At 36.4% G+C, this 26022-nt stretch overlaps 1 protein-coding gene across 2 annotated transcripts; it reads right to left on the bottom strand.

Annotated features, from left to right (window-relative positions):
- On the bottom strand, positions 1 to 25193 carry ZFAND1 (zinc finger AN1-type containing 1). 2 transcript variants are annotated; one of them, XM_045997085.1, is made up of 8 exons: positions 25067 to 25193; positions 17487 to 17529; positions 15922 to 15961; positions 13982 to 14109; positions 13803 to 13894; positions 12793 to 12914; positions 2838 to 2993; positions 1 to 2744 (listed from the first exon to the last, which is right to left on the bottom strand). In XM_045997085.1, the coding sequence occupies exons 1-8, from the start codon at positions 25191 to 25193 to the stop codon at positions 2574 to 2576; spliced, it is 879 nt and encodes a 292-aa protein (XP_045853041.1). In that variant the 3' UTR covers positions 1 to 2573. The 2 variants fall into 2 exon arrangements, with proteins under 2 accessions (XP_045853041.1, XP_045853122.1); XM_045997166.1 differs by having other exon boundaries at positions 2 to 2744; positions 25139 to 25193.
- Between the last annotated feature and the right edge of the window lie 829 nt (positions 25194 to 26022).

The following is a 26022-nucleotide window of genomic DNA, read 5'->3' as shown; positions in this document are numbered from 1 at the left end:
TCATCTCAGTGGATCCTTCATACAATAATGACACAATCTTTATCAAATGAAACTATGAAGGTTATGTATTAAGTATTACAGATAAAATATTTGCCCCACTTTTGACAAGAAGTTGTCAAACCAATTTTTATTGAACATTTTTATAGGTCTTTTAAATATTCCATTTATACAGGCTACTCTTTCAAATGCAATAGATTCTGTATGTCATACCTCTTGTTTCCATGTACCACATTAGGAAAAACATGACACATTGTACCAACCTGAAAATAGGGAATGGAACTGATGTTTCTGCAGTACCTCACTTAAATTACCAGGGAAGTTGCCTAGTTTACAATTACAAAACAAAACAGACATAAAAACTTAATGAACCCAAAACTATCTTTATACCTGTATGACTTAATATCTTAATTTGTAATTTTTGTTGCCCAGGTCAAGGGTGTGAAGTATATCAGCTTTGTTCCCCTTTCTATCAACAACCTTTCCCTTTGCTCATGTTCTCCAAGCCTTCTCCTCTCCTTACCTGAAAACAGCCAGGAAAAAAACCTGACAAATCTGAGAAAAATCTGATACTCTTATCATTTACACGTATTTATTGGCTGATTACATTTAAACTGAGGTTTATATCATCGTGGTTTAAAAACACATATCTAAATATAATACAGCCTCCCCCCATTTTTGGGTTTCTACTTAGAATTCTAATTGTCCACAAGCAGGCAGAAAGATACTAGGGTTAGGTGGGGCATCAAACCCCAAAATTTCATTAAGCATACTCAAGCAAACCCCAAAAGAAAGCCTGAGAAAACTGTCTGATTTTTGTAGTTTAGAAATGAGAAGCTAGAGAGACTTTCTTACCCACGATCTTGTTTTCTAGATGATTGCTCATGCTGAAACCCCTGGTCCCTACAGTCTCTGAGGATGGTGGTACCTGTGTGTTTCTTCTAGACTAGTTTGCTACACTATCTGGGACCTGATCTAACTTACTTCTCCTTTGCCTGCTGACATAAGTCTTTTCCTCCACGCTGCTTTGTCTTTTCTCTAATCACTGACAAGACCTCTTCTTCATTCTCCCTGGGTATAATTCAATTTCTGCCCATCTTACCTCCCTTCTTCTCAAACCCCCATTGCTGTTTTTTCTGGTATATTTAACTTTAATTCAATTCATGAGGCATGTGTTGATCACCTATTACATGTAAGTAATTATGACAGATGCTAAGGTCTGTATTAAAACTTTCTGGTCTCTGGGAATGTATTTAAGGGTTATTTCTACTTCTGGTCTTCTAGTTTCTAATAAAATAACCATTGGAACATCTATATTTACTGTCTATCTACTCATTTGGCATTTGCTACACAGCCTTTTTTGTAAGTATGCATACAACTCATCATTATATCCACCGTGGCAATTACAATCAAATTCTTATATTTGGTACATACTCCAATAATTACCTTAATAAATGAACATATAAGTAGCTGACAGAAGTCAGAAGTTATCTCCATTCCTTTCATGAAAATACAAAGAGATGAACATTCTGAGTTTAATTCCTTTATTTAATTATACGTAAAGCTACTTTGTGTCCATGACAATTTAAACAGAAAAGGGACAAAGTCTTTCCCAAAAAGAACAAAATAGGGAAAAGAAGAAATCACTTCTATTTCTTCTATATGGTAGTACTTTGTTGAGTACTGATGGAAGAGACAGATCAGTCAGAAGCATTCATTTTAATGGGCTGGTAAAATATAATTCCTTTTGGTATGTATTTTGCTTTAATATATATAAAGATACTGTAATGAAGTTGTGCTACTTCATCTTACTCTCATTTGTAATACATTTACAGAAACAAAAAAGGTAAATCCTACTGGAGGAGGACCTTTATCAGACAGATATGCCCCAAGGCAGTAAAGAGAACACCAAGAAAATAATTTCTTCTTCCTGCCCCTGAGATTCGTCATCTAAAGACTTAGCAGAATGAATTAGATGGTCTCCAAGTTTCTATGAATCATGTACACACATCAATTTATACATCTGGATATATAGCTAAGACTATATACCCTAGCTTCATAATACAAGGCTTGGCCAGGTTACTTACTTAAAGCAAAAGTGATACATGTATTTTCTCTTTTTCTTTCTCTCTCTCCCTCTCTCTCTCTCTCTCTTTTTTTTTTTTTTGATACATGTATTTTCTAAAAACCATCTCTTTCTTCCTCTGCCTTAAAAGTAGCAATGTCCCAAACAGGAGTCATTCCTTCAGCTTAGATCCGAGAGTAAAGAGGATATGCAGCAGCGTCACAACAGCTGACATTAACGAAATGAAATACACCTTTTTGTTGTACTAAGCACAACCTAATAAAAGCTAAAGATAAGAATTTGCTAATAATTGAATGTCTGCTCATAGTTAAACTTTAACACAAAAATTCAAATTTAATTTAATAGAAAACTGATAATGTAAATTATGACACAATGGAAATAAGTTAAAAAGCAACTTTTAAAAATAAAATATATATATATAGAATTTGTAGTAAAATAAACTGACTTAACAAAATTTTCCTCATCATTTCTGGCTTGAATCCTTACAAGACTATTCCAGGTAAGAATCAACATTTTTTAAAAATTGTTCTTCATCATTAAGATATTCCAAGATAATATTTCCACCATTATATAAAGGACAATCCTCCTTAGCAATCCAGGTTTCCAAAGTATGGTCCAAGGGTAAGGCTTCTCCTGAAGTAATGTGACATAACCTTAATTTCTGTTAAGGGAAATAAATCATACTGTAATAAACAAAAATGCTGGTATACAGGTATCCTAAAGCTTTTAAAGAAAAATTATAACCAGTTGTTACCTTAGCTGTTAATTTGTTATTATCATTTTTAAGACTGGTTAAAGAAGCTGCAAAGTCTATGACCTTCCCAATGCTCCACCGGTGGCAAAAGAACATTGGTTTGCTCTTCTCTTTGCTCCCCTTAGGTAAGAAAACGTGAAAGTAAACTCTTTCTTTCTGTAAAAATAAAAAGTTAAAATACAGATTACACACACACACACACACACACACACACACACACACTCACATATATAAATAGAGAGCATCTGCTTTTGTTCGGTGACCTGTCTTCCTCTCTTCTTGTGGTTAGATGATTACCCTCTAATGATGTATCTTTTAGTGGGAATATCAGTCACAGTACCCAAGAATCCACCTAAATGCATATAGCATAGGACCTAAGGCCCTAGGCTACGGTGGTCTGTGCAAAGATAAGATGTGACATAAGATTAGGTCAATCAAGGTCTTTTCCTGGGATTTTATGTTCAAAAACTAGAAGGGAGGGGCGCCTGGGTTGGCTTAGTGGGTTAAAGCTTCTGCCTTCAGCTCAGCTCATAATCCCAGGGTCATGGGATCGAGTCCCACATCGGGCTCTCTACTCCATGGGGAGCCTGCTTTCTCCTCTCTCCTCTCTCTCTGCCCGCTTGTAATCTCTGCCTGTCAAATAAATAGATAAAATCTTTAAAAAAAAAAAAAAAAAAAACTAGAAAGGAGTGGGATTTTTTTTTTTTTTTTAGGAGTTTGGGTTTTTGGGGACACCTGGGTGGCTCAGTTGGTTAAGCATCTGCCTTCAGCTCAGGTCATGATCCCAGGGCCCTGGGATCAAGCCCCATATCGGGCTCTTTGCTCAGCAGGGAGTCTGTTTCTCCTTCTCCCCGCTGCTCCCCCTGCTTGCGCTGTCAGATAAATAAAATCTTAAAAAAAAAAAAAAATACAAAAGGAAAAAATTTAAAAGCTACAGCCTCACCCCCCCCCCAAAAAAAGGAAAGAAAGAAAAGAAAAAAGAAAAAGACAAGCATCTGTGAGGATCAGAAATGAAACAAACACACACAAGTGACAGGTAGGCAGGCTGAGCCATAGACTTTCAAAGCTCCAGAAGAGAAAGCAGTAGTCAAAAGTTCAGCTGTGGGTTAGTGGGAAACAACCGTGGCACACGGGGATGAAGTACCTGGATGGGACTCACTGCCTGGAAGCAGAGGCTAGCACTGGGTTTGTGCTCCAGGAAAGGACGCTGAAGAAGGTGCTGCTGAATGCTAACTTAAGATACTGCTTACAAAAAATAGTATTTAGGAAGGCAAAGAAGCACAGAGAGAACCTCCTGACAGTGAACAAAGCCAAGGTCTTCCAACTGAGTAAATGGGTCCATAATAATCTGCAAAGCTCTGCAGAGCAAAAGCACAATCTGAGTAGACTGGCCAGTGGAAGAAAGTGCAAAATTGCCAAAGAGGGAGAGGTGAGTGACCACATTGAGCAATATAGCAGGAACACTTCCTACTTGAGACAGGCATGTGGAATCTATAAATGGATATTCAAAACAAAGGTTAACTTACCATAGGCAGATGAACTAAACGAACTTGAAAACGATACTTTTATGGATATAACCGTAAAAACGGACCAAAAAGGTATGAATCAAAAATAGGCAGAAACGAAACAAGGCAAGCTATGAAGATCCAATGAGAAATATAAAACTTTTAAAATATAGTTTCTGAAATAAACTCAAACAGGAGAAATTTCAATAATATTCAAAGAAAAGGTTTAACTGATTGGAAGAGGTAGTTGAGAAAGTCCTCTAGAATGTAGCACAAATAGACATAAAGATAGAAATTATAAATCCCAAAAATATATCTAACAAAAGTTAAGAGAAAGAAGCAATATTCAGAGGTAATGACTATAATTTTCCAAAAGTTAAAAAAAATAAGTCAAATTAAAAATGTACTTCCAGGGCCAACTTGAGTAATCAAAATAAATTCATACGTAGAAACACTGCACTAAAATTAGAAAATATCATAAACTCCTAACTACCAAAAAGAGACTGATTACCCATAAAGCACAAGATTGACAGATGCTTCCTCAATAATAAACAGGGACCAATGAATAGTGTATTAAGAGAGTTGAGAGAATCTAATGGACAATCCAGCTCAAGTGAGGGCAAAATAAGAGCTTTTCCAGAAGACTTGAAGTTTACCAGTGAAGACTCTTAAGGAATGAACTATAGTACTTTAGCCAAAATAAAAGTGAGTCTTAAGGAAAGGAGAAATTCAAAAAATATGTTGGTAAATTTTAACAGCTACTATTTTAAAAAGAATCCTGTGTGAACAAAGATGAAGAGATGAGACACACTCAACTGGGCATGAAAGCATGTCAAACTCCTTGTCTTATTCAAGAGGATACAATGCTAAGTAACTTTAGATTCTGAGAGAAAAATTGGTAATTATATATTTTAAAAGTGAAAAATGTAAGCACATGCCTAATATGCTATAAAACATTACAGTGGAGATTCTAGATAATACAGTACAGAAGATGAATTAAGCAGTATAATTACTGAAAAATTAAAATTGAAACTATCCTTATTTGTTAGTGGGGTGTGATTGTTTACCTAGGAAATGAAGGCAAAGAAAAAAAAATCACAGAATTTGGTGATATGACTGAGTAAGATGAACAGGAAACACCTTTTTTTCTCTATATAGGCAGTAAGTACCTGGATATAGAGGTAGATGGAAATATTCTGTTCACAACAGAAACAAAACCCATGAGATAATTAGGGTTGAAAATAAGGAATAAGATTTAATGAAGAAAAACAAAATGTTACAGAAGACAAAACAGGAGCTAAATAAATGAAAAGACTTATAGGATTCTTAGACAACATTACATATCCTACAATGCAAATCCAAAGTGAATCCCTCAGAATGATTTCAGTCATTCTTGTAGTCCAAACTAGCTGGGAGAGTGAATTTTACTTTACCTAACTTACAGAAATCACTAGATAATGTATTTAGGACCTTTTACGTCAGTTGCTTACACCTAGTGGTAGGAAGGAAGCCAGAATCTCCACTACAAAGAGGAAGAGTTCAAGAGGGTATAAATCCTCCTGAGAATACCAAAGAGGGCTTCTTATAAATGGCCAAACTTTGACATCCTATTGGCGCTATTACTCACAGCTTATATTCTTGTGGGAAATTGGGGGGGGGGGGCATGGGAAGCCACATATCTAAGACTATGCTGTGTTCTCTCTTGCTATTTATAATGATTTCTCTCAGTTTCTCCATTTCACCTTCAAAGAGCCTAAAATCTTTAAAGTTACCTACTGAAGTCTGTCACTCAAAACCTTGTCCTATCAAGACAACCATGAAAATCCCAAGAGGTTTTTTTTTTTTTATTTTGTTTTGTTTTTACTATAGTTGACATACATTACATTAGTCTAGGTGTATAGTATAGTGATTTGACAAGTTTATACATTATGCTATGTGCACCACACAGCTGCCATCTGTCCCCACACAATGCTATTACAATATCATTGACTATATTCCAATGCTGTGCCTATTCCCATAACTTATTCATTCCATAACTGGAAGACTGTATCTCCCACTCCCATTCACCCACTTGACCAACCCCCCACCCATAAAGTTTAATTTGAATATAATAAGGATGAATAATATGGGTGAATAAAGAATAAAACTGCTAAGAAAAAATACAGATGGGACTTACATTATTATATTAGGACTTTCTATAAAGCTATTGCATCATATCAAGTCGGTACTGATATGAGAAAAAATGAGTGGAATAGGAAATACAAAAATAGACCCAGTAAAAATAAATCTTAAACTTATTATGAATTGAAATACCAAATAACACCTTCAATAGGAGAAATGATTTAATAATTGGTGATGACAAAATTAGCTAAAAAACTGGAAGAAAATAAAATTGGGTCCTTAGCTCATAGTTTATGCTAAAAACAAATTCCAGGTGGATTTTGCAAGATGCTAAAAAATAAAGAAAACCAGAGCAGAAAAAAAAAGGCAAAGCTTAGAAAAAAATAACCACTGATAATGTCAATGAGATACATAAGCAAAATCAATGTATTAGATTTTGAAAAAAATAATTTCTAAAGCAGACTGATTATAGATAAAAAAAATTGAACATCTATTATACTCCAAGAATTTTCATAAGTTGACCAAACAACATAAAAGGATATGAGTATGGATTAATAAATAACCAGAGAGAAAAATAATCAAAGGATATGCATGGGTGACTAAAAGAGCAGTTACACATGGCCAACAAATATATTAAAAGATGCTCAAACTGTACAGTAGTCAAGGACATGCGAATTAAAGCAATTAGAAATATCTTTTTATAGCATTAGATTGGAAAACACTAAAAAGGATAACAGCTACTTGCAAACCAGGGAGGAGGAAAGGGTCCTTTCATGTCTGGCCCCAAGAGGTAATATATTAAACTGGGTAGGTGGGCAGCCTCATCCTGAGTGATTTTAGACAACTTCAGATTATTCATCTGTGAAATGAGGACACAGAATACAGAATATTCCAGTATTTCCAGTTATGGAATATACCAGCAGAGGTGTGTGTATTAAGAGATTAAAAAATTTAAAGCCACAAAACAATGCTTGGCATGGTGTAATCAGTCAATAAAGGCTGACTTAGTAACTGCTGCTAGTAGAAATGTAAATTGTTACAACTTCTTTACAAAGCAGTTTGGCAACACCTACAAAGATTTAAAATACACATACCCTTTGACCAAGCAAACACTCCTCGGAATTTAGCTCACAGAAATAAGAAACCAGATTGAGACTATTTAGCACAGTAGCCAAAACTAGAAACAAACTGAATGTTCATCAAGAGAAAAATGGCAAAAAAAATAAATAAATAAAAAATAAAAACCTGTATATCCACACTGGAGTATTTACCTAGTTTTTTAAAGAACTATTTAAAGCCACACCAGCTCCCTTGAGGGAATTTCTGCTGGGCATGAATGAAAAGAATATACAGAGATAATGATATATAGCCCACCTAAACCTGCCTTACTTTTATTTATAGACATAATCACTATTTGACATGGCATCATATATAATATTTAATAGCCATTCTCACCTCTTGGAATATAAACTCCATGTTGGCAAGGACTTTTATTTACTCTTGTATCCCCAGGGCCTGATATATACTGAGTATTAAAAAAGAAAAAAGTGGTGACTAAATGATATGATGCCATTTTTATAAAATAATGAAATAATGACCAAAAGATACATTGTGTTTGCATACATATACAAGTAAACATTTCCATTTATGTAAAATTATATGTATACACATATACACATGGATGTGTGTGTATATATATACACACATATACATATATAATATACATATATATTATATATACACACACATATATATGTGTGTGTGTGTGTATATATATATATATAAAATATATGTAAGTACATGTGTCTAAACACAAACACGCATTAATGCAAGGAGAAAAGTTACAGCTACAGACCTGTGGCATTCCCCACGATAAACTATCACCTGTGTTAAGAACATGGTTTCTGAAGCCAGCCCACCTGGTTTCAACTGGTAGTTCCCCACTTAGCAGCTATGCTACTAGCGAATTACTTAACCTTTTTGTGCCTGAATTTTCTTACCTTTTAGACAGAAATAATACTGCCTACAACAGAAGCTCCTTGCAATGATTAAATGCGTTAGTAGAGGGCCTGGAACAAAGTAAGCGCTATACAAATTTTTACTATTATGTTTCAGTAATGAAACAACTGCAAAGTAATCTGAACAATATATTATTGGATACCTTAGGGCAGCCCTTGTCAACCTTGTCACTACTGACATTCTGGACCAGAAAATTCTTTACTGTGGCCATAGTCCGATGCATAATAGGAGGTTTTACAGCATCTCAGGCCTACATCCACTAGATACCATAGGATCCCCATGTCCGGTTGTGACAAGCACCTCTAGGGGACAAAAATCACCCTCAATTGAGAACCACTGCCTTAATGGGAAGGACATGGGCTGAGGATGGTGTGTTGGTTTTTCCCTTTATACATCTTTTAAAAGTTACACTTGTAAAAGCATGTACTACATTTGTAATTTTAAAACCATCAAATCAAGTTTTCAAAAAAAAGGGAAAATATTAAGAAATAATCACCCAACAATGACTATAATCAATGGTTTTAAACCAGCAGACTAAAAAGGAATACAGAAAATGTAATCAATATAAAAGCTGTGAGGAGAGAGGAAATAATCAAAGGAAAAGGTTGATGATCAAAATAAGATGAAGAAATACGTTCAAATGTATCAATGATCACAATATAAATGGATTCAACTCACCTATAAAAGATACTATCAAACTGGATTAAAGAAAACAAAGTCCAGCTATATACTGCTTACAAGAGACACCCTAAAACAAAACAGAAAAGTTAAATATAAAGGGATTTTAAAAAGATGTAATAGTTAAGTAGTCACTAAAAGAAAGCTAGTGAAACAGTACTATCATTCAAAATAAGCTTTAAGGCAAAATTCATAAAGATATAAGAAATTCCATGTACCTGATAATAAATATGTATAGAGAAACCATTAGAATTACAAGAAAGAAATCCGACAAAACCAGCTATAGTGGGAGATTTTAGCACCCTCAGTCTCAGACTGATAGATCAATCAGACCAAAAATTAGTATGCACATACACACACAGACATGCATATGAATACACACAAATGGGTGAGAGGTGGTGGCAGGAGAAAGACTGCAAATGACTAAGCAAAAAGGGCAAGATGTAAATAATCGGTACCTTCGGATAAAGAATATGGAAAAATTCTTTGTACTCCTCTTGTAACTTTTCTCTGTTTAAACTATCAAGTTAACAAAAAACCCCACACCCAAACAAGTATGCTGAAAATAAATACACTGCAAGAAAATGGAAAAAGATCAGAAAATCTAAACAAAGTAGATAAAAGGAAATAATATAAAAGAATCCAGTGACACAGAAAAGAAAAAAAATAAAGGCAAAAACAAAACAGTAAAGAGAGTACTAAAACCAAAATATGGTTCTCTAAAACAACTAAAACATAAATTAAAACACACATACACAAACCTCTAGCAAGATTGTTCAAGGGGTAAACAAAATATCAATAAAAAATATTAACAATGAAATGGAATGACTACTAAAGGCACAAATAGAGATTTTGGAACATAAGAAAATAACTTGAACAACTCTGTAACAATAAACTAAAAATCTACACTAAACAGGAAGTTTACTAATGTTTACTATAATTTGGGGTGGTTCAGTTGCTTAAGTGTCCTGACTCTTGATTTCAACTCAGGTCATGATCTCAAGGTCCTGACACTGAGCCCAAACACTGGCTCTGCACTCAATGAGGAGTCAGCTTGAGATTCTCTCCCTCCCTCTCCATCAGCCCCTCCCCTACTCCATACTTGGGTACTCCAATTCTAATAAATAAAATCCTTTTAAAAAAATGTACCAAAATTTTGAAGAAAGGACTACTCAAATAAACCACAAACCACGTAACACATTGAAATAGTATTCAAAATTCTCCCCTCAAAAAAGGCAACAGATTCAAAAGTTGTTAACACCCTTTAAAACAACCCCACTCACTGCAAAGATTTCAAAGAATAAAAAAGAAAGCTACTCAATTTTATGTGTATAATATTGGTACTAATATCAAAAACTAAATAATAGCTAATCACTTAGCAGTGCATTTTAGAAGAATTACATACCAGAGTCAAGCAGTTTATTCTGGAATATATGGGTGATTCAACAAAAATATCGATTAATGTAATTTAAAACATTTGTAAGGTAAGAAAAGACACCCAATTATCCTACTGGATGTAGAAAAAACTTACAGTAAGAGTTCAAACCTATTCATGATATAAATTCCTTGCAAACTAGGAAGAGAAATAAGTACTGCTAACCTGATAAAGGCTACTACCAAAACTTATAGCAAACACACATTTAATGATAAATGTTAAAGTCATTTGCAATAAAGTCAGAAAAATGATGAAGATGCCTACTCTCACCCACATTATTTCAAGACTTCTGGAGATCTCAGCCAATGCACTAAGATAAATTAGGAGAAGAAGAAAAGAAAATTTGGGGGGGGGGAAGAAAACTATGAAACTGTCATTCACAGAAGACATAGCTACACAGAAAACATCCCAGAAAATCTACAAACTATGGGAACTATTAAAAAGGTTATTTGCTAGACAGAAAGACAACATACAACAATGAGCAATAACCATTAGGAACATGTAATTTTTTTTTAAAGCTGTCACTTAAAATGGCAACAAAAATGATGAGGAGCCTAAAATATATAAATATGTATAAACATTATAAAATGTTAAAGACATTTTAAAAAAAGACCTAAAGAAAAACTGGACATCATTAGATGTGGATGGGAAGAATCAAAACTCTAAAAGATGTCAATTGCTGCTAATCTAAAATTTAAGAATTCCTATCAAAATTGCAATTTCAAAGAATAGGACAAAGTGATCCTAAAATGTTTACAAGTGAATAAATTGCCAAGAACAGATGTGGTTGGAAGCAAAGAATAAGGTGGAATGACTTGTCCTACTTATTATAAAACTTAATTAAGACAGTTTGCTCTTAATGCAAAGACAGACAAACAGACCAAAGGAACTGAACTGAGATCCATAAATTAATCCTAAATGTATAGAACAAATGTATAGAACCCTACTTGGGGCGGGGGGGGAGGATCTACTTCACTTACAACTAAGTTCCAAATGGAACAAAGAGTTGATAATTTTTGTTTTAACTTTTAAAAGGATGATATAAGAAAATAACTTATTTCAAAAAGTACAAATCTTAAGGAAATTAAATTTGAGTACATTAAAATTCTAAAGTCTGAACCACTAAAGAGTCAAAAACAAAGTGAAAACAAGCCATAGACTAAAAAGATAAGTGAAACTCGTGTACCCAAGAAAGCATTGGAATTCAGAATATATAAAAAATCCTATAACCCTTTTTTAAAGTGTGGGGGGAAAACACCCAACAGAAAAAATGTGCAAAGGACATGAATAGTTCAGACATAAAATGGCCAATAAATCAATGCAAAGTAACTGAACCTTATTAGTCATAAAGGAAATTCAACTTCAAACTTCAGTAAGATAGAAACAAGAAACACTGAAAATTCTCAGATACTATAGGAAAGAGATAATCTGTACAACCACTGACAACAGAAAGTTGATACTATCTAGTAAAACAGAAGATGAGGAAATCCCATGACCCAGCTTTTCTATTTCTAGATATATTCCTTAAAGCAGCATTTTTCAATCTGATTGATGGTCTCCATCCTTTAAGGGTTGTAAGATCAACAATATTTAAAATGAAACAGAACAAAAAACAGCAGAGTATGTAACACATAAGGCTAGTATACAACAGAACTAGGTATTACTTACTGAAACTGTGTTAAGGTACATATATACATATGTATGCACGTATGTACATATGTACTGGGATATTATATAAAATATAATTGATATTATGGAGTCTTAAAGGGACCAGCCTAGAAAAATGTTCTCACACATACACAAGGATGTTCACTACTAGAACAGTTTGTAATAGCAAAAAAATTTGAAAAAATCTGAGCCTATTCATTAGGAAAATGGATAAATCGTGGTATATTCATACTATGGAATAATGTGCACCTATCAAAATGATATCAAAATGAATGAACTAGACTAAATGTATCTGCATGGGTAATTGTTAAAAACATGATGCCAAGTGAAAAGAAAAGGTTGAAAAAGAATACAGATGGTTCACTGACACTTTGTAAAGTGGAAAAAATTCAAAAGTATATACCATATAATACTAGTAACAATATGTATCAGGTTCAGATTAGCTGTTACTTGATGGGTGCGAAGAGTAAAAAGGGAGCTTCAGCCATATTTGAAACATTTCTGTTTTCCAAAAATCTCTGAGACCCACCTGTGGCAATGACTTATCTCCATCAGCATGCATTTTTAATTTCATCAATGCTACCTTTGCAGCTGTTTCACTATTTTTTGCACCTTTCCGTCGTTTACTTGCTATCTCTCCGGTCTTAGAATCTAAGAAATAAGTATAAGTATATAGGCACATAGAATTTTTATATTACATTTTCCAGAGCTCTACTAATTTAAAAAAATACAGTGAGGTTGACTTAAGCAATCCCCATATCAAAAAACTCACTGTTACGTGATTTTTTTTTCTTTTTTCTTTTCTTTTTTTTTTTTTTTTTAAAGATTTTATTCATTTACTTGACAGACAGAGATCACAAGCAGGCAGAGAGAGAGGAAGGGAAGCAGGCTCCACGTTGAGCAGAGAGCCCGATGCGGGGCTCGATCCCAGGACCCTGAGATCATGACCTGAGCTGAAGGCAGAGGCCTTAACCCACCGAGCCACCCAGGTGCCCCGTGATTTTTTTTTCCAATTTAAACCCATCTAATCCAAAACAACCCCTAATACTTCTGCAGAAAACTTTGAGATTTGGCTCTAAAAGATCTTAAATGAAGGTACTATGCCAATACAGAATGAAAATTCTGAACATATTGCCAGAGAGACTGGTCTAAGTCACAGACACATTCTTCCTGGTGCTTCAGATTATCAGCAGCATTCATAGGACAGCTGATGAGACTTAAGATTCATATTTAAAGAAAGGAAACCATTACACTGGCATTATGAATACCATGTCTAGCCATAATTAACCAGATGATCTAAGTGGCCCAGTAAAAGAGAACATCTGGTAGGGCACATCCATAGAATTCCCAGTTTTTCACGGGTCACATAGCCCTTGTGAGGAATATGGTCACAAAAATGTCATCAAAATCTATACCAAGTTACAAACATTGAGGCCATAAAAACACCTTCCATAATGTGTGAGCTGATCAAAGAAGCAATACTCTGTAACAAATATACAGTGGTAAGGAAACAACAAAACAAGCTTTCTAGATACTTGCCAATAATGTCTTTAACAAGTTTCTGAGTGGCAGCCATACGAGGCTTAGGAATTTCCAGTTTTTCACATTCATGATCCGACTGATGACGGTGCCTATGAGCAACAGAAGAGTGACACTAGTTCATGTATTTGCATACAACTTAAACAGATACACAGAATTTGAATGATCTCAGTGATCACCTCAGGCAAAAATTCTTCTCACAATAAGGACATTTAACTGGCACAAGCTCTCTTTCAGCACAGTCCTTGAATGAGCATGGGTAAGATGTAGGCTTATCTGACTTCAGTTTCTCATTGATTACAGTCACCTGAAAAATGTAGAAAGGGGAGAATGGCATTATATATTTCACATTTAAAGCAAATCAACATCTATTTTGGAAGGCAATATTCATATCGCTTTTGCTTAAACTTGTCAGAACAACTTACATACTCTCACATAACAGATTATAATAAGGTGTGAGAAAGGATTACTCTGCTGACTGTTCTACATTTTCATAACTTTCTTACTATGGTATATTTATCTTCTAAGTCAAGTTAAAATGACTATTCAGTTACTCTTCGTAATTTTAGTCTTCTAATCCGAGGATGCCCCCATAATAATATGTTTAGGTGATCATTTCATCAACCCTCAAATGGCAAGTCATAGCTACTTTCTATGCTGATTTTAGGAAGTTAAATATATATTATATATATGTATGAGAAAACCTAAAAGTATATTTATCCATGATACAGAAGGTTAAGGATGGCTTTTACAATGATACATTCTCTACATGCTACATGCTCTATTCTGCATTTATTATTAAATTACCAGCAAATATTGAGGAAGAAGAGATTTTACAAGACTAAAAAAAAAATCCAGGTCAGGCTAGTTTGAGTTTTAAGTAACTAGATTTTTAGAATTGAATGAATTTAGTGAAATAATCTCTTAAAATCTACAGCCAAAGGGCATTCCTCTATAGAAATGGTAGTTATATCTTGTTGGAATTGACTATTTTTCCAAATTTGATCTAATGGTAAAATTATTTTCATTTCATCTAAGGAGATCTTAATTGACATTCTATGAGAAACACAGAAATCAAGTGATATCGTAAGAAAAAGGAAAGCACAGAGATTAACAGGCTGAAGAAACATCAATGTGTTTACTATATGACTACTCTCCAATTAATTTGCACAGTATCAAAACGTTAATTTTTATTTTCCTAACATAAATCACCTAAACCTCAAAGGACCAGATTTGGACTGAAGCTCATTTAACTTTCTATAAGTGAGAAAACAGATATAAAAATCCTTAGTAAAGTGCTTGGTAAATGTTGGGCAGGAATAAAATATCAACTGAAAAATGTGAGGCACAAGCTTTCTGCCAAATCAACCGGCTTCAGTTTAACTTCCTTCCTTTCTCTGACAAAAGGAGATGAAGCAACTTATAAATTTAAGAAAATTACCTTTGGTATGGTGGGCTCAGCTTTTTCTCCTTCCCTCTTGGAATTGAACTGCTCTCTAGGAGGAGGCCTAACCTGGTGAAGTGCAGCTGTGACTAGTAGGAAAATCTGCCTAATTCTGGATTTCCTTTGCAGCCTGCATTACACTACACTAAGCTTCATCACTCAGTTTATCCTCTGTGAGTAGTAACAGTGATATTTTGGCTTTGATCTAACTGCTCTTATTAATCTTTCAATTTGATCAGAACTGGAGTGAGGATTTTATTGGACTAAAGTTTTGTTCCTGGTGATCTAAGGCTGATTGAGTCAGAACAATCTGTAAATACCGAATCCTAACACTAGGAAATAAGGACAATGAACAAAACAGTGAAGGTTGAAGGAATATATGATGAAAACGTTAACTCCATTGTAGATTTATAAATATAGAGCCTAAAGCTGTAAGTAGGCTACCTAAACCTAACCGTAATATTTAAAATTGATAACAATTTATAAATACCAAGGAAACCAATTTTTCTTTAAAACAAACTGAGCAAAATAACAGAAAATGAACTAAGAAGAGCCTCTTTACATAACTGGTTTAGTATGCCAAATTTTAATCTGTGGTACCTTGACTGGTTTTAAACTCAAATTCTAAATGAAAGTACATTAAATACAAGCATTTTATTAGAACTAGTAACATACCTCAGGACAGCTGTGTGACTCCCTGCTTCTGTGTTCAAGGCTTAAATAATTAAAAAAAAAAAGTTTAAATTCAATCCAGTAATGTGCTTAAAGATAACTGTAGTAATTAGATAATATCCTTAAGAATACTTACACTACATTAGATGGTTAATGGTTAGTATCATTAAGAATACTCACAACACATTAATTCTGCATATAAGAATAAACTGCAGACAAATTAAAGACAGAGCATCTAGGGGCACCTGGGTGGCTTAGTGGGTTAAGCCTCTGCCTTCAGCTCAGGTCATGAGCTCAGGGTCGTGGGATGGAACCCTGCATCAGACTCTCTGCTCAGCGGGAAGTCTGCTTTCCCCTCTCTCTCTGCCTGCCTCTCTGCCTACTTGTGATCTCTCTCTGTCAAATAAATAAATAAAATCTTAAAAAAAAAAAAAAGAGCATCTATAGTCTCAAAAGTTTCAAAACCCAACTGTTCGACTTCAATATGAATAAAAACAATTCACCACTCTAAACTGCCTCTGAGTGCTTCAAGGTGGATGCAAATACAAAGAGTCTTTTCATTCTTTTTATTCGTCAAAAACCATCAGGAATAAAATGTCAAAGAAATGCTTTACTTCTGAAAAATATGCATTATTTTTATTTAATCCTAATAAATCTTTGAGTTATCTTCTGAAGATAATTAATTTTTTCCATGTTCTATTTAATAAGTTAAATGCCTAAAACACGGAAGCACCTGGGTGGTTCAGTGGGTTAAGCATCTGCCTTCGTCCCAGGTCATGATCCCAGGGGCCCTGGGATCCAGTCCTGCATGGGGCTCCCTGCTCAGTGGAGAGCCTGCTTCTTCCTCTCCTCCTTCTGCCCATACCCCCACTCATGCTCATGTTATCTCTTAAATAAAATCTTAAAAAAAAAGGCCTAAAACACCAAAGGTTAGTTACAAAGAAAAGAACTTTTTCAAAGTCTTTGGTTAGTTCCCAGGTTTTATCTTGCATATGATATATGTGCAAAGGACATGTGATATCCAATTTAAGAAATGTATAGGCTAGATTCTTCATTTTCATTAATGAAGTACCTGGATTGTTTTCTACCCTACTCTTGATCTTTTTTTTTTTTTTTTAAGATCTTATTTGTCAGAGAGAGACACAGTGAGAGCACACGTGCACCAGCAGGGGGAGCAGCAGGCAGAGGGTGAAACAGGCTCCCTCCAGAGCAAGGAGCCAGATGCAGGACTCAATCTTGGGACCAGGAGCCAAAGGCAGATGTTCAACTGACTGAGCCACCCAGGAGTCCCTTCTACCATATTCTTTATATTGTCGCTATGTTCTCTCCTTATGATTACAAGACCACAATAAAACTTTTATATAAAATCACACAGACAAATTCATTTCTGAAAGTTTAAAGTTTACCCACATGTATGCGCAAGTAATCAGAGCCTAGGACTATATTTTCTAAGTAATTACTATAATATATCAGTGACTATTTAACTAAATCATTCTGCTTTTCAGAAATAAATCTCATATTACAAACACTAAAATTACTCCCAAATCCTGTATAAAAATTTAACTTACCAAAATACTCCTGAACAACCATCACATACAAAAGGAAGAAAATCTAAAATTGAGGGGAAAATGTTATATGCATTGGTCAGTATCTGATTTTGACGTAGTTTTCTTAAACAAAAAGATCCTTAAAGTACTGAACTACATCTATAGAAGAACTCTTCTTTTTGACCTATATCCTAGTGTAGGAAGTAGTGGTTAAGTAAAAGCTATCACAACCTCAAGCACTCCGGGAATGACTGGATTATCAGGAGATTAAATGTTCTTTGTAGTAGTGTGCTAAATCAGAAAAAAAAAAAAGTACTGGAGTTTTTTGGATGCCCAGATTTATTATGTGTTGTTTCTGAGTACTGTATGCTGCAAAAATCCTGCATTTGAAGTGAAAATCCTAGGTTTCAATTCTGACTTCACAGTTTACTAACCTAGCAATGCTAAGCCAAGTGTTTAATAGTGAAGTTTTGGGGCAATGAGAAGATGACAGTGTAGGAGGACCCTAAGCTCATCTCCTCCCACAGATACACCAAGATAAAAGCTACACCTGAAAAACACCTGAAGACATGAAACAGACTTTCCATGCTTAGTGCTACAGAGGGAGGACATGCTGGAAGGGTAGGAGGAGTGGAGACACAGTTGGGATCCAAACCTGCAGTAAGACTAGACATAAATAGGGACACAAGCACAGAGAAGCTAGAGGATCAGAGCCCATACTAAGCACCCCAGCTACTGGGAACCTGCACTGGGAAGAGAAGTCCTTATAATATCAGGCTTTGAAAACCAGTGAGACTAAACTTCACAAGCTTTTAAAATCAGCAGGGGTCATCTCCAAGTATTTTAAAAATCTCTTAGAGCTGGAAGCAATAGTAAACGGAGTCCTCACCCTTAAAAAGCTAGAATAAGTAACTGCTGGCAACTAGCACAGAAATAGTTTGAAAAACACCTGGGTATTCATGAAGGCAATTTATTTACTAATCTCAGAATGTGCGCTAGAGGGACAGGGTCCTCAGACTTCTCCAAGAACAGAAGTGCTAGAGGGCACCATTTCTCTTTTCCTCTCCCAGGTTAGACAGCAGGGCCCTTGGAGAAACCAGCACTAACACTCTCCAACTACCTTGCTAGGAGGGTTCCTCTGTCCATGCATTCACCTGCCTTCCTACTCCATCCAATCCGCTCACCTCAGCAGACTCCCTCCAAAGTGGCTCCTCTCCTGCCGTCTCTCCAAGCAGTCCCAGCAGGGACCAGTGCCACTCCAAGGTGACTCCTGCCCTAGGGAAGTGGGGGATAATCCCACACAGAGCACACCCAAAGTTCTAACAGCTTTTAACAGGCCACACAGGGAGAAAGCCCCACCATTCAGTTGGACCATAGAGGCTGTCTGCACACACCTACTCTGAATGCTGGCTCAGCCACTTCCAAGCCCACCAAGGCCTCTCAACAGTGCAGGAACCAAACTCTACCCAGTGTGCCCACAGGAAGCAAAGTAGGTCACTGCAACCTACAGGGCTAAAGGCAAATGAGGCTCAGCTACAACAGTAGCGCACATGCAGCCCACAGGGAAGACACCCCAGAGCACCTGGTTCTGGTCACCAGGTGACATTGTACTACAAGCACCACAGGACCTCTTCAACACATGTACACTAACTTTCAAGACCAAGATACATAGCTGACCTCCTAAATACATGGAAACAGAGTTATACAATATGAGAGAAAAATATGTCCCAAATTAAAGAACAGGACAAAAAAGCACAGCAAAAGAGTTAAAAGAAACTGTGATAAGCAATATACCCAATAATGAAAACAAGTAACAGTCACAAAGATACTCACTGGACTTGAGAAAAGAGTGGATGAAATTCAGAGAACTTCAACATAGTTAGAGAAAATGTAAAATAGAACCAGTCAGAGATGAAGAATTTAATAGCTGCAATAAAAAACACACTAAAGAGAACAGATAAGGGGAGCAGTGGAACAGACCACAAATTCAGAAGACAGGATAATGAAAAGCAACCAAGCTGAAGAGTAAAAAAGAAAAAATAATAAAAAATTAAAATAGGATAGAGGAAATCAGCATCATCAAGTATACTAACATTCACAGTATAGGGATCCCAGAAAAAAAGAGAAGGGGGCAGAAAACTTATCTGAGGAAGGAAACAGACATCCATATCCAAGAAGCAAAGAGAACCTCCAACATGATGAACCCAAGGAGGTCCATACCAAGACACATAATAATTAACATGGCAAAAAGTAATGAAAAAGAGATAATTTTAGGTTCACCTGGGCGGCTCAGTCGGTTAAGCATCTGACCCTTGATTAAAGCTCAGGTCATGATCTCAGTGTTATGAGATCAAACTCTGCACTGGATTCTATGCTGGACATGGAGCCTGCTTAATGTTCTCTCTCTTCTCCTTTTGCCTCTCCTACCCCCTTCCCAAAAGGGTAATTTTAAAAGCAGGAAGAAAAACTTAAACAAACAAACAAAAAAAAAAAAAAACAGGTATATACAAGGAAAACCCCATAAGGCTATTACCTAACTTTCCAGCAGAAATTTTATAGGCCACAAGATAGTGGCATGATATATTTGCAGTATTGAAAGGAAAAATCTTGCAACCAAAAACACTCTATCCAGCAAAGCTATCATCCAGATAAACAAAACTTAGAGTTCATCACCACTACATGAGCTTTACACAAAACACTGAAGAGAATTCTGAGTAGAAAGAAAAGGCCCTACTAGAAGAAAGTTATGAAAGGAAAATATTTCACAGGTAAGAGTAAACATATAAGGTAGTAGACAAAAATCACTTATAAAACCAGCATGGAGGTTGAAAAGCAGTAACATGAATTGTATCGACAAAAATAAGACAAATTATACACAAAATGATGTAAAATATGACATATACATACGTGGGTGGGCGAATAAAAATATAATCCTTTTAGAATGGTGTTCAAGCTTAAGCAACCACATCAACTTAATATAAATTGCCACATGCGTGTTACGAACCTCAAAATAACCACAAATCAAAAACCTATAAGAGATATATACAAATAAAGAGAAAGGAATCTAAACCTAACACTAAAGAAAGCCATCAAACCACAAGAGGGCAAGAGAAGAAAAAACAAGAGAACTACAAAAACAACCAAAAAACAAGTAACAAAATGGCAATAAGTACATACTGTTCAATAATTACTTTAAATGTAAGTGGAGTCGAGGGGCCTGGGTGGCTCAGTGTGTTAAAGACTCTGCCTTCGGCTCAGGTCATGATCCCAGGGTCCTGGGATCAAGCCCTGCATCAGGCTCTCTGCTCAGCGGGGAGCCTGCTTCCCTTCCTCTCTCTCTGCCCACCTCTCTGCCTGCTTGTGATCTCTGTCAAATAAATAAATAAAATCTTTAAAAAAAAAAATGTAAGTGGAGTAAATGCTCCAATCAAAAGATACAGGGCAACCAAATGGATTAAAAAACAAAATCCATCTAGATGCTGCCTACAAGGTACTCCCTCCAATGTGAAGGACACACATACAACTGTAAGTGAAGGGCTGGAAAAACATACCATGCTAATGGAAGCCAAAATACTTACAGCACACAAAATAGACTTCAAAACAAGCATGGAAGCAAGAGACAAAGATACATAATGATAAAAGGAACCCAACAAGAGCATATAACAAGTATGTATATACCCAACATAAGAGCATTCAAAAACATAAAGCAATTACTAACAAAGGGAGAACTGATAGCAATACAATAATAGTGGGGCATTTTAACAACTCACTTGCATCAATGGGTTAATCATCCAAACGGAAAATCAATATGGAAACAGTAACTTTGAATGAAACATTAGACCAGGTGGACTTAATACATACATAGAATATTCCATCCAAAAACAGCAGAATACATTCAAGTGGACATGGAACACTCTCTAAGACAGTTAACCTATTAGGCCATAAAACTGGTCTCAATAAATTTAGGAAAACTAAAATCATTATCAAGCATCTTTTTTTAACCACAAAGGTATGAAACTAGAAATTACAAGAAAAAAAATCTGGAAGGAACATAAATCCTTGGAGGCTAAATAGCATGCTACCAAACAATGAGTGGGTAACCAAAAAATCAAAAAGGAAATTAAAAAATACATGGAGATAAATGAAAATGAAAACAGTGGTCTAAAATCTTATTATGGTCAACTAACTTACTACAAAGGAAGCAAGATTAAACAATGGGAAAAAGACAGTCTCTTCAATAAATGGTGTTGGCTGGGGCACCTGGGTGGCTCAGTGGGTTAAAGCCTCTGCCTTCAGCTCAGGTTATGATCCCAGGGTGCTGGGATCGAGCCCCACATCAAGCCCCACATTGAGCCCTGCATCGAGCCCCACATCGGCAGGGTGCCTGCTTCCTCCTCTCTCTATCTGCCTATCTCTCTGCCTACTTGTGATCTCTCTGTCAAATAAATAAATAAATAAAATCTTTAAAAAAAAAAATGGTGTTGGGAAAACTAAACAACTACCTGTTAAAGAATGAAACCAAAAAAATTTCTTACACCAGGCATAAAAATAAACTGAAAATGTATTAAAGACCTACATGTGAAACCTAAAACCATGAAACTCCTAGGAGAAAATACTGGCAATAATTTCCTTCCTTGCATCAGCATTAGCAACATTTTCTAGGTAAGTCTCCTAAGGCAAAGGTAAAAACAAAATAAACTTGGAATTATAACAAATAAAAAAGTTTTTGTGCATCAAAGGAAACCATTAACAAAAAGGCAGCCTACTGAATGGAACAAGATATTTGCAAATGATGTATCTGAGAAGGGATTAATATCCAAAATATATAAAGAGCTTATACAATTCAAGATAAAAAAAAAACAAACAACCTGATTTTAAAAAATGGGCAGAGGCCCTAAATAGACCTTTCTCCAAAGAAGATATAAGAATGGCCAACAGATACAGGAAAAGATGCTTAAATCACTAATCCTCAGGAAAATGCAAATCAAAGCCACAATGAGATATCACCTTATACCTGTCACAATGGCTCTTTAAAAAAAAATTAGAAATAGAAATACCATTAAAAAAAAGAAAATAGAAATACCATATGATTCAATTATTTCACTACTGGGCATTAACCTAAAGAAAATGAAAACACTAATTCAAAAAGATATATGCACCCCTATGTTTACTGCAGCATTATTGTCAATAGCCAAGATATGGAAACAACTCAAGTGTCCAATGATAGATGAGTGGAGGTACGTAAGGGACGCCTGGGTGGCTCAGTCGGTTAAGCCACTGCCTTTGGCTCAGGTCATGATCCCAGCGTTCTGGGATCGAGTCCTGCACCGGGCTCATTAATCGGCAGGGAGCCTGCTTCTCTCTCCGCCTCTGCCTGCCCCTCTGCCTGTTTGTGTGCGCTCACTCACTCTCTCTTTCTCTGACAAATAAATAAATAAAATCTTAAAAAAAAAAAAGATGTGGTACGTAAATATATTACAGAATAATACTCAGCCATAAAAAAGAATGCGACCTTGCCATTTGTGGCAACATGCATGGACTAGAGGGTATCACTATGAAATAAGACAGAACAGACATACCATATGATTTCACTTACATGTGGAACTTTAAACAGAAACAAACAAAAAAACTGACTCTTAAGTACACAAAACAAACTGCTGGTTGCCAGAGGAGAGGTGGGTGGGAGAATGGGTGAAACAGATAAAGGGATTAAGAGATACAAACTTCCAGTTATAAAATAATCAAGTCACAAATGAAAAGCATAAGGAATGTAGTCATTAATATTATAATAACATTGGATGGTGACAACGATGACTGCATTTATCATGGTAAGCACCGAGCAGTAAATGAATTGCTAAATCTATATATTGTGCACCTGAAACTATATAGTCAAGTGAAGCTAGTATGTCCAATCACACTTTTATAAAGTGAAAACAAAAGGTACATTTTAGAGAAGACTACAGTTGCCCCGAAAAGGTCTCATCCTATAGGGGACCTTAACCAAAACAGAAAGAGGTCCTATCATAACCCAAAGGGATCCCTGGATAATTGTGCTTGTAAGACCAGGGGGTCTGAATACAGTTCTTCTACCTCAGAAGTAAGCTAAGTGAATTGACACTGTTGTTCTGAGGTATGATACTGTGAGCATGTTGCATACCAAAAAAGGTATGCATTCATTTGTCAACAAGAAGAAACTGAAGCATGTAATATTCTAACTTCTATGTCTCTTTCAAACTGGAAAAATTATACATGCTTGCTATTTTGAAACTCATGATGATGAATTAGATATTAAATGCAGACCAAAAGGACCTAGAGGGAAGAGTTAAGATCAAGGTAGGAAACTATCTTTCTATCCATACAGAAGCTAAGTGAGATTTAGGATACTCACTTAATACTCTCTAAAACCTAACCCTCTCTCAATTACTCCGAAGAGGTAAACCCTGGACTCATTTCATATATATTTATATTTTAAAAGATCCCTGAATTTGGCAGATACCACGGACTTAGCAATCAGGTATATCAGAGATAAACATAACTTACAGTCAAAACCAATTGGCTAAGCTTCTCTATGAGAGATCTCTATGAAAGGAAATACAGGTTTTCTGAATGGCTGGCGATGACAGCCAGTGGTAAAATATACACATAAAAACTGTAAGTTAGAAGAACATAGAGGGTAGTGTGCCCTTCCCCACCCCCCCAAAGCAAGTACCACTAAACCATTGTGGCATTCCCAATAAAACTGGGCTAAATCTCGGGAGTCCTCTTTTCACCTACAACCAATAACTGAAGCTGCAATGAGAGATGAAACCTATTTGCCACCCTATGTAGTAACTGTCAACTGTGACAGCACACATTGGAAACAAAACCCAGATACCAAAGACTGAGCATTCTGTATGGCTCTAATGCTTTGGAAACTTCCCTGTCCACGTGTAGGACATCTTAAAGCTTGTGCCACACTACCACTGGCTATTAGACTGGGCTCTCAGTTAACTGTAGAGAGAACATCGCCTTACTAATGCTCCAAAATGCACATTATCCTGAAAGATTTTCTATGGAAAAGACTGTATTTTATACTCTCCCATGTAGTTCCAGCACCAAAATTGATGCTTGGTAAATGTTTGTTGAGTCAACAATATTCAATCAACGAATGGCAGAACTGAGTGAGCATAAAGATCATTTAGCAGAATAGTCTGAGGATGAGAATCTGCTAAAAGCTAAGGGCATTCTCACGAGAAGCCACGAAGACAGGTGAAAAACTGGCCTTGCCCAACTCCATCTGACAGGTAAGTAACAGAATAAAAAGTTTGGAAAGTGGCTTGACCAAGGTTGTAGTGGCGAGACCAGAAGGGAACACAAGTCTCCCGACATCAAAAAGGAGTAGGAAGGACACAAGTTCTTGGCCAGGCACACTCGAAAAACAAAGGGAACACTGCAAGGCATGTTTTCGGAAATTGCATGGTTCGCTTCTGAAGAGACCACAAGTCTCTTCCAAAGGCTCTGGGGCAAGAAAAAAATACCAGCACATCTCACTGTAGACCCAAGAAAGACGAATCCACCCTGCCTCAGACTTCACCCCGCCCCAGCATCCACCCCCGCCTCACCCGCCACCACTATCCGTGAAGACACAGTGGGACCCAGTCTACCATGCCCGGAGCTAAGGACTGCTAGATCACCTCGCTGCCGGCAATGCTCCACCTGACAGTGCTGCCCTATGTCCAATTCCGCCATCACTGCGCCGCAAGAGGCGGGGCTACGGCGCACGCGTGGCGCCTGCTGGGAATGTGGCGGGTCTCGGGGCGGAGCCTGCCGCCGGGCTGGTGCATCCACCGGAAGGAGTCAAGCTGTTGGGAGTGCGCTGAGTTGTGATTGTATGTGCAATCCAGGAGTCTAATGAGGCGGCGCGAAGAAAAGGGAGTTGGTTTGTTTGTCTTCTTGGGCAGAAGACTTCGCATCCTGTCCTTAAGGAAATATCCAATTATTCACCTGGAAGACTGTGCATGCTGAAGTTCCCTCCAATGCTGCAACCCAAATCGGGGACGACCTCACGAGGATTGTCTTTTTTTTTTAATTGATGTAAATCTCCGAACCGGCACAGTGCTTGGTACAATTATTTGCAATCATCAAGTGAAGGACCTTGCTCAATTCCATATTTGTCCTGCACCGTTGTTACTTAATAATAAGTAAATACCTCTTGCAAGGGAATCATTAAGCTTGTTAAAAGTAAAGTTTTTTTAATTTTTTTTTTTTTTAATTCTGGGAGACGGGGAAGTCTGTAGTTCTTGAGGTCCCGAGTATGTACTGAACCGCGTTGAGTCCCTCAGTTTAGAGAGCCCCGTCTCATTTAAAATAACTCCCTGAAGAAAGCTTGTGATTCTTTTGGGACGAAGGGGAGTCTCATGTACTTGATGAGCCACTTCAAAGGCACCAAGGAAATAGAGGCTCTTCTAGGTGGAGTACGAATGGATGTCATTCCATTGGTGTGACACCAGACACGACTCAGAGTGGGATGAGCGGGATCAAAAACGTACTCATTTAAAAAAAAAAAAAAAAAGTACTC

The sequence above is a fragment of the Meles meles genome, chromosome 1 (genome assembly GCF_922984935.1).
Source record: "Meles meles chromosome 1, mMelMel3.1 paternal haplotype, whole genome shotgun sequence".
In the NCBI taxonomy this organism is placed as follows: Eukaryota; Metazoa; Chordata; class Mammalia; order Carnivora; family Mustelidae; genus Meles; species Meles meles.
The sequence above is the reverse complement of the archived record's forward strand: the minus strand, read 5'-3'. Positions and strand labels throughout refer to the sequence as shown.

Excerpts from the sequence above, each read along its gene's own strand:
- ZFAND1 (XM_045997085.1), bottom strand. The coding sequence starts at position 25,193 with ATGGCGGAATTGGACATAGGGCAGCACTGTCAGGTGGAGCATTGCCGG. Across the intron at positions 15,962-17,486 it reads GGTTGTTCAGGAGTATTTTG|CCTTGAACACAGAAGCAGGG; the intron begins GTAAGTTAAATT and ends TAATTATTTAAG. Across the intron at positions 13,895-13,981 it reads GAGAAGAATTTTTGCCTGAG|GCACCGTCATCAGTCGGATC; the intron begins GTGATCACTGAG and ends TGTTGCTCATAG.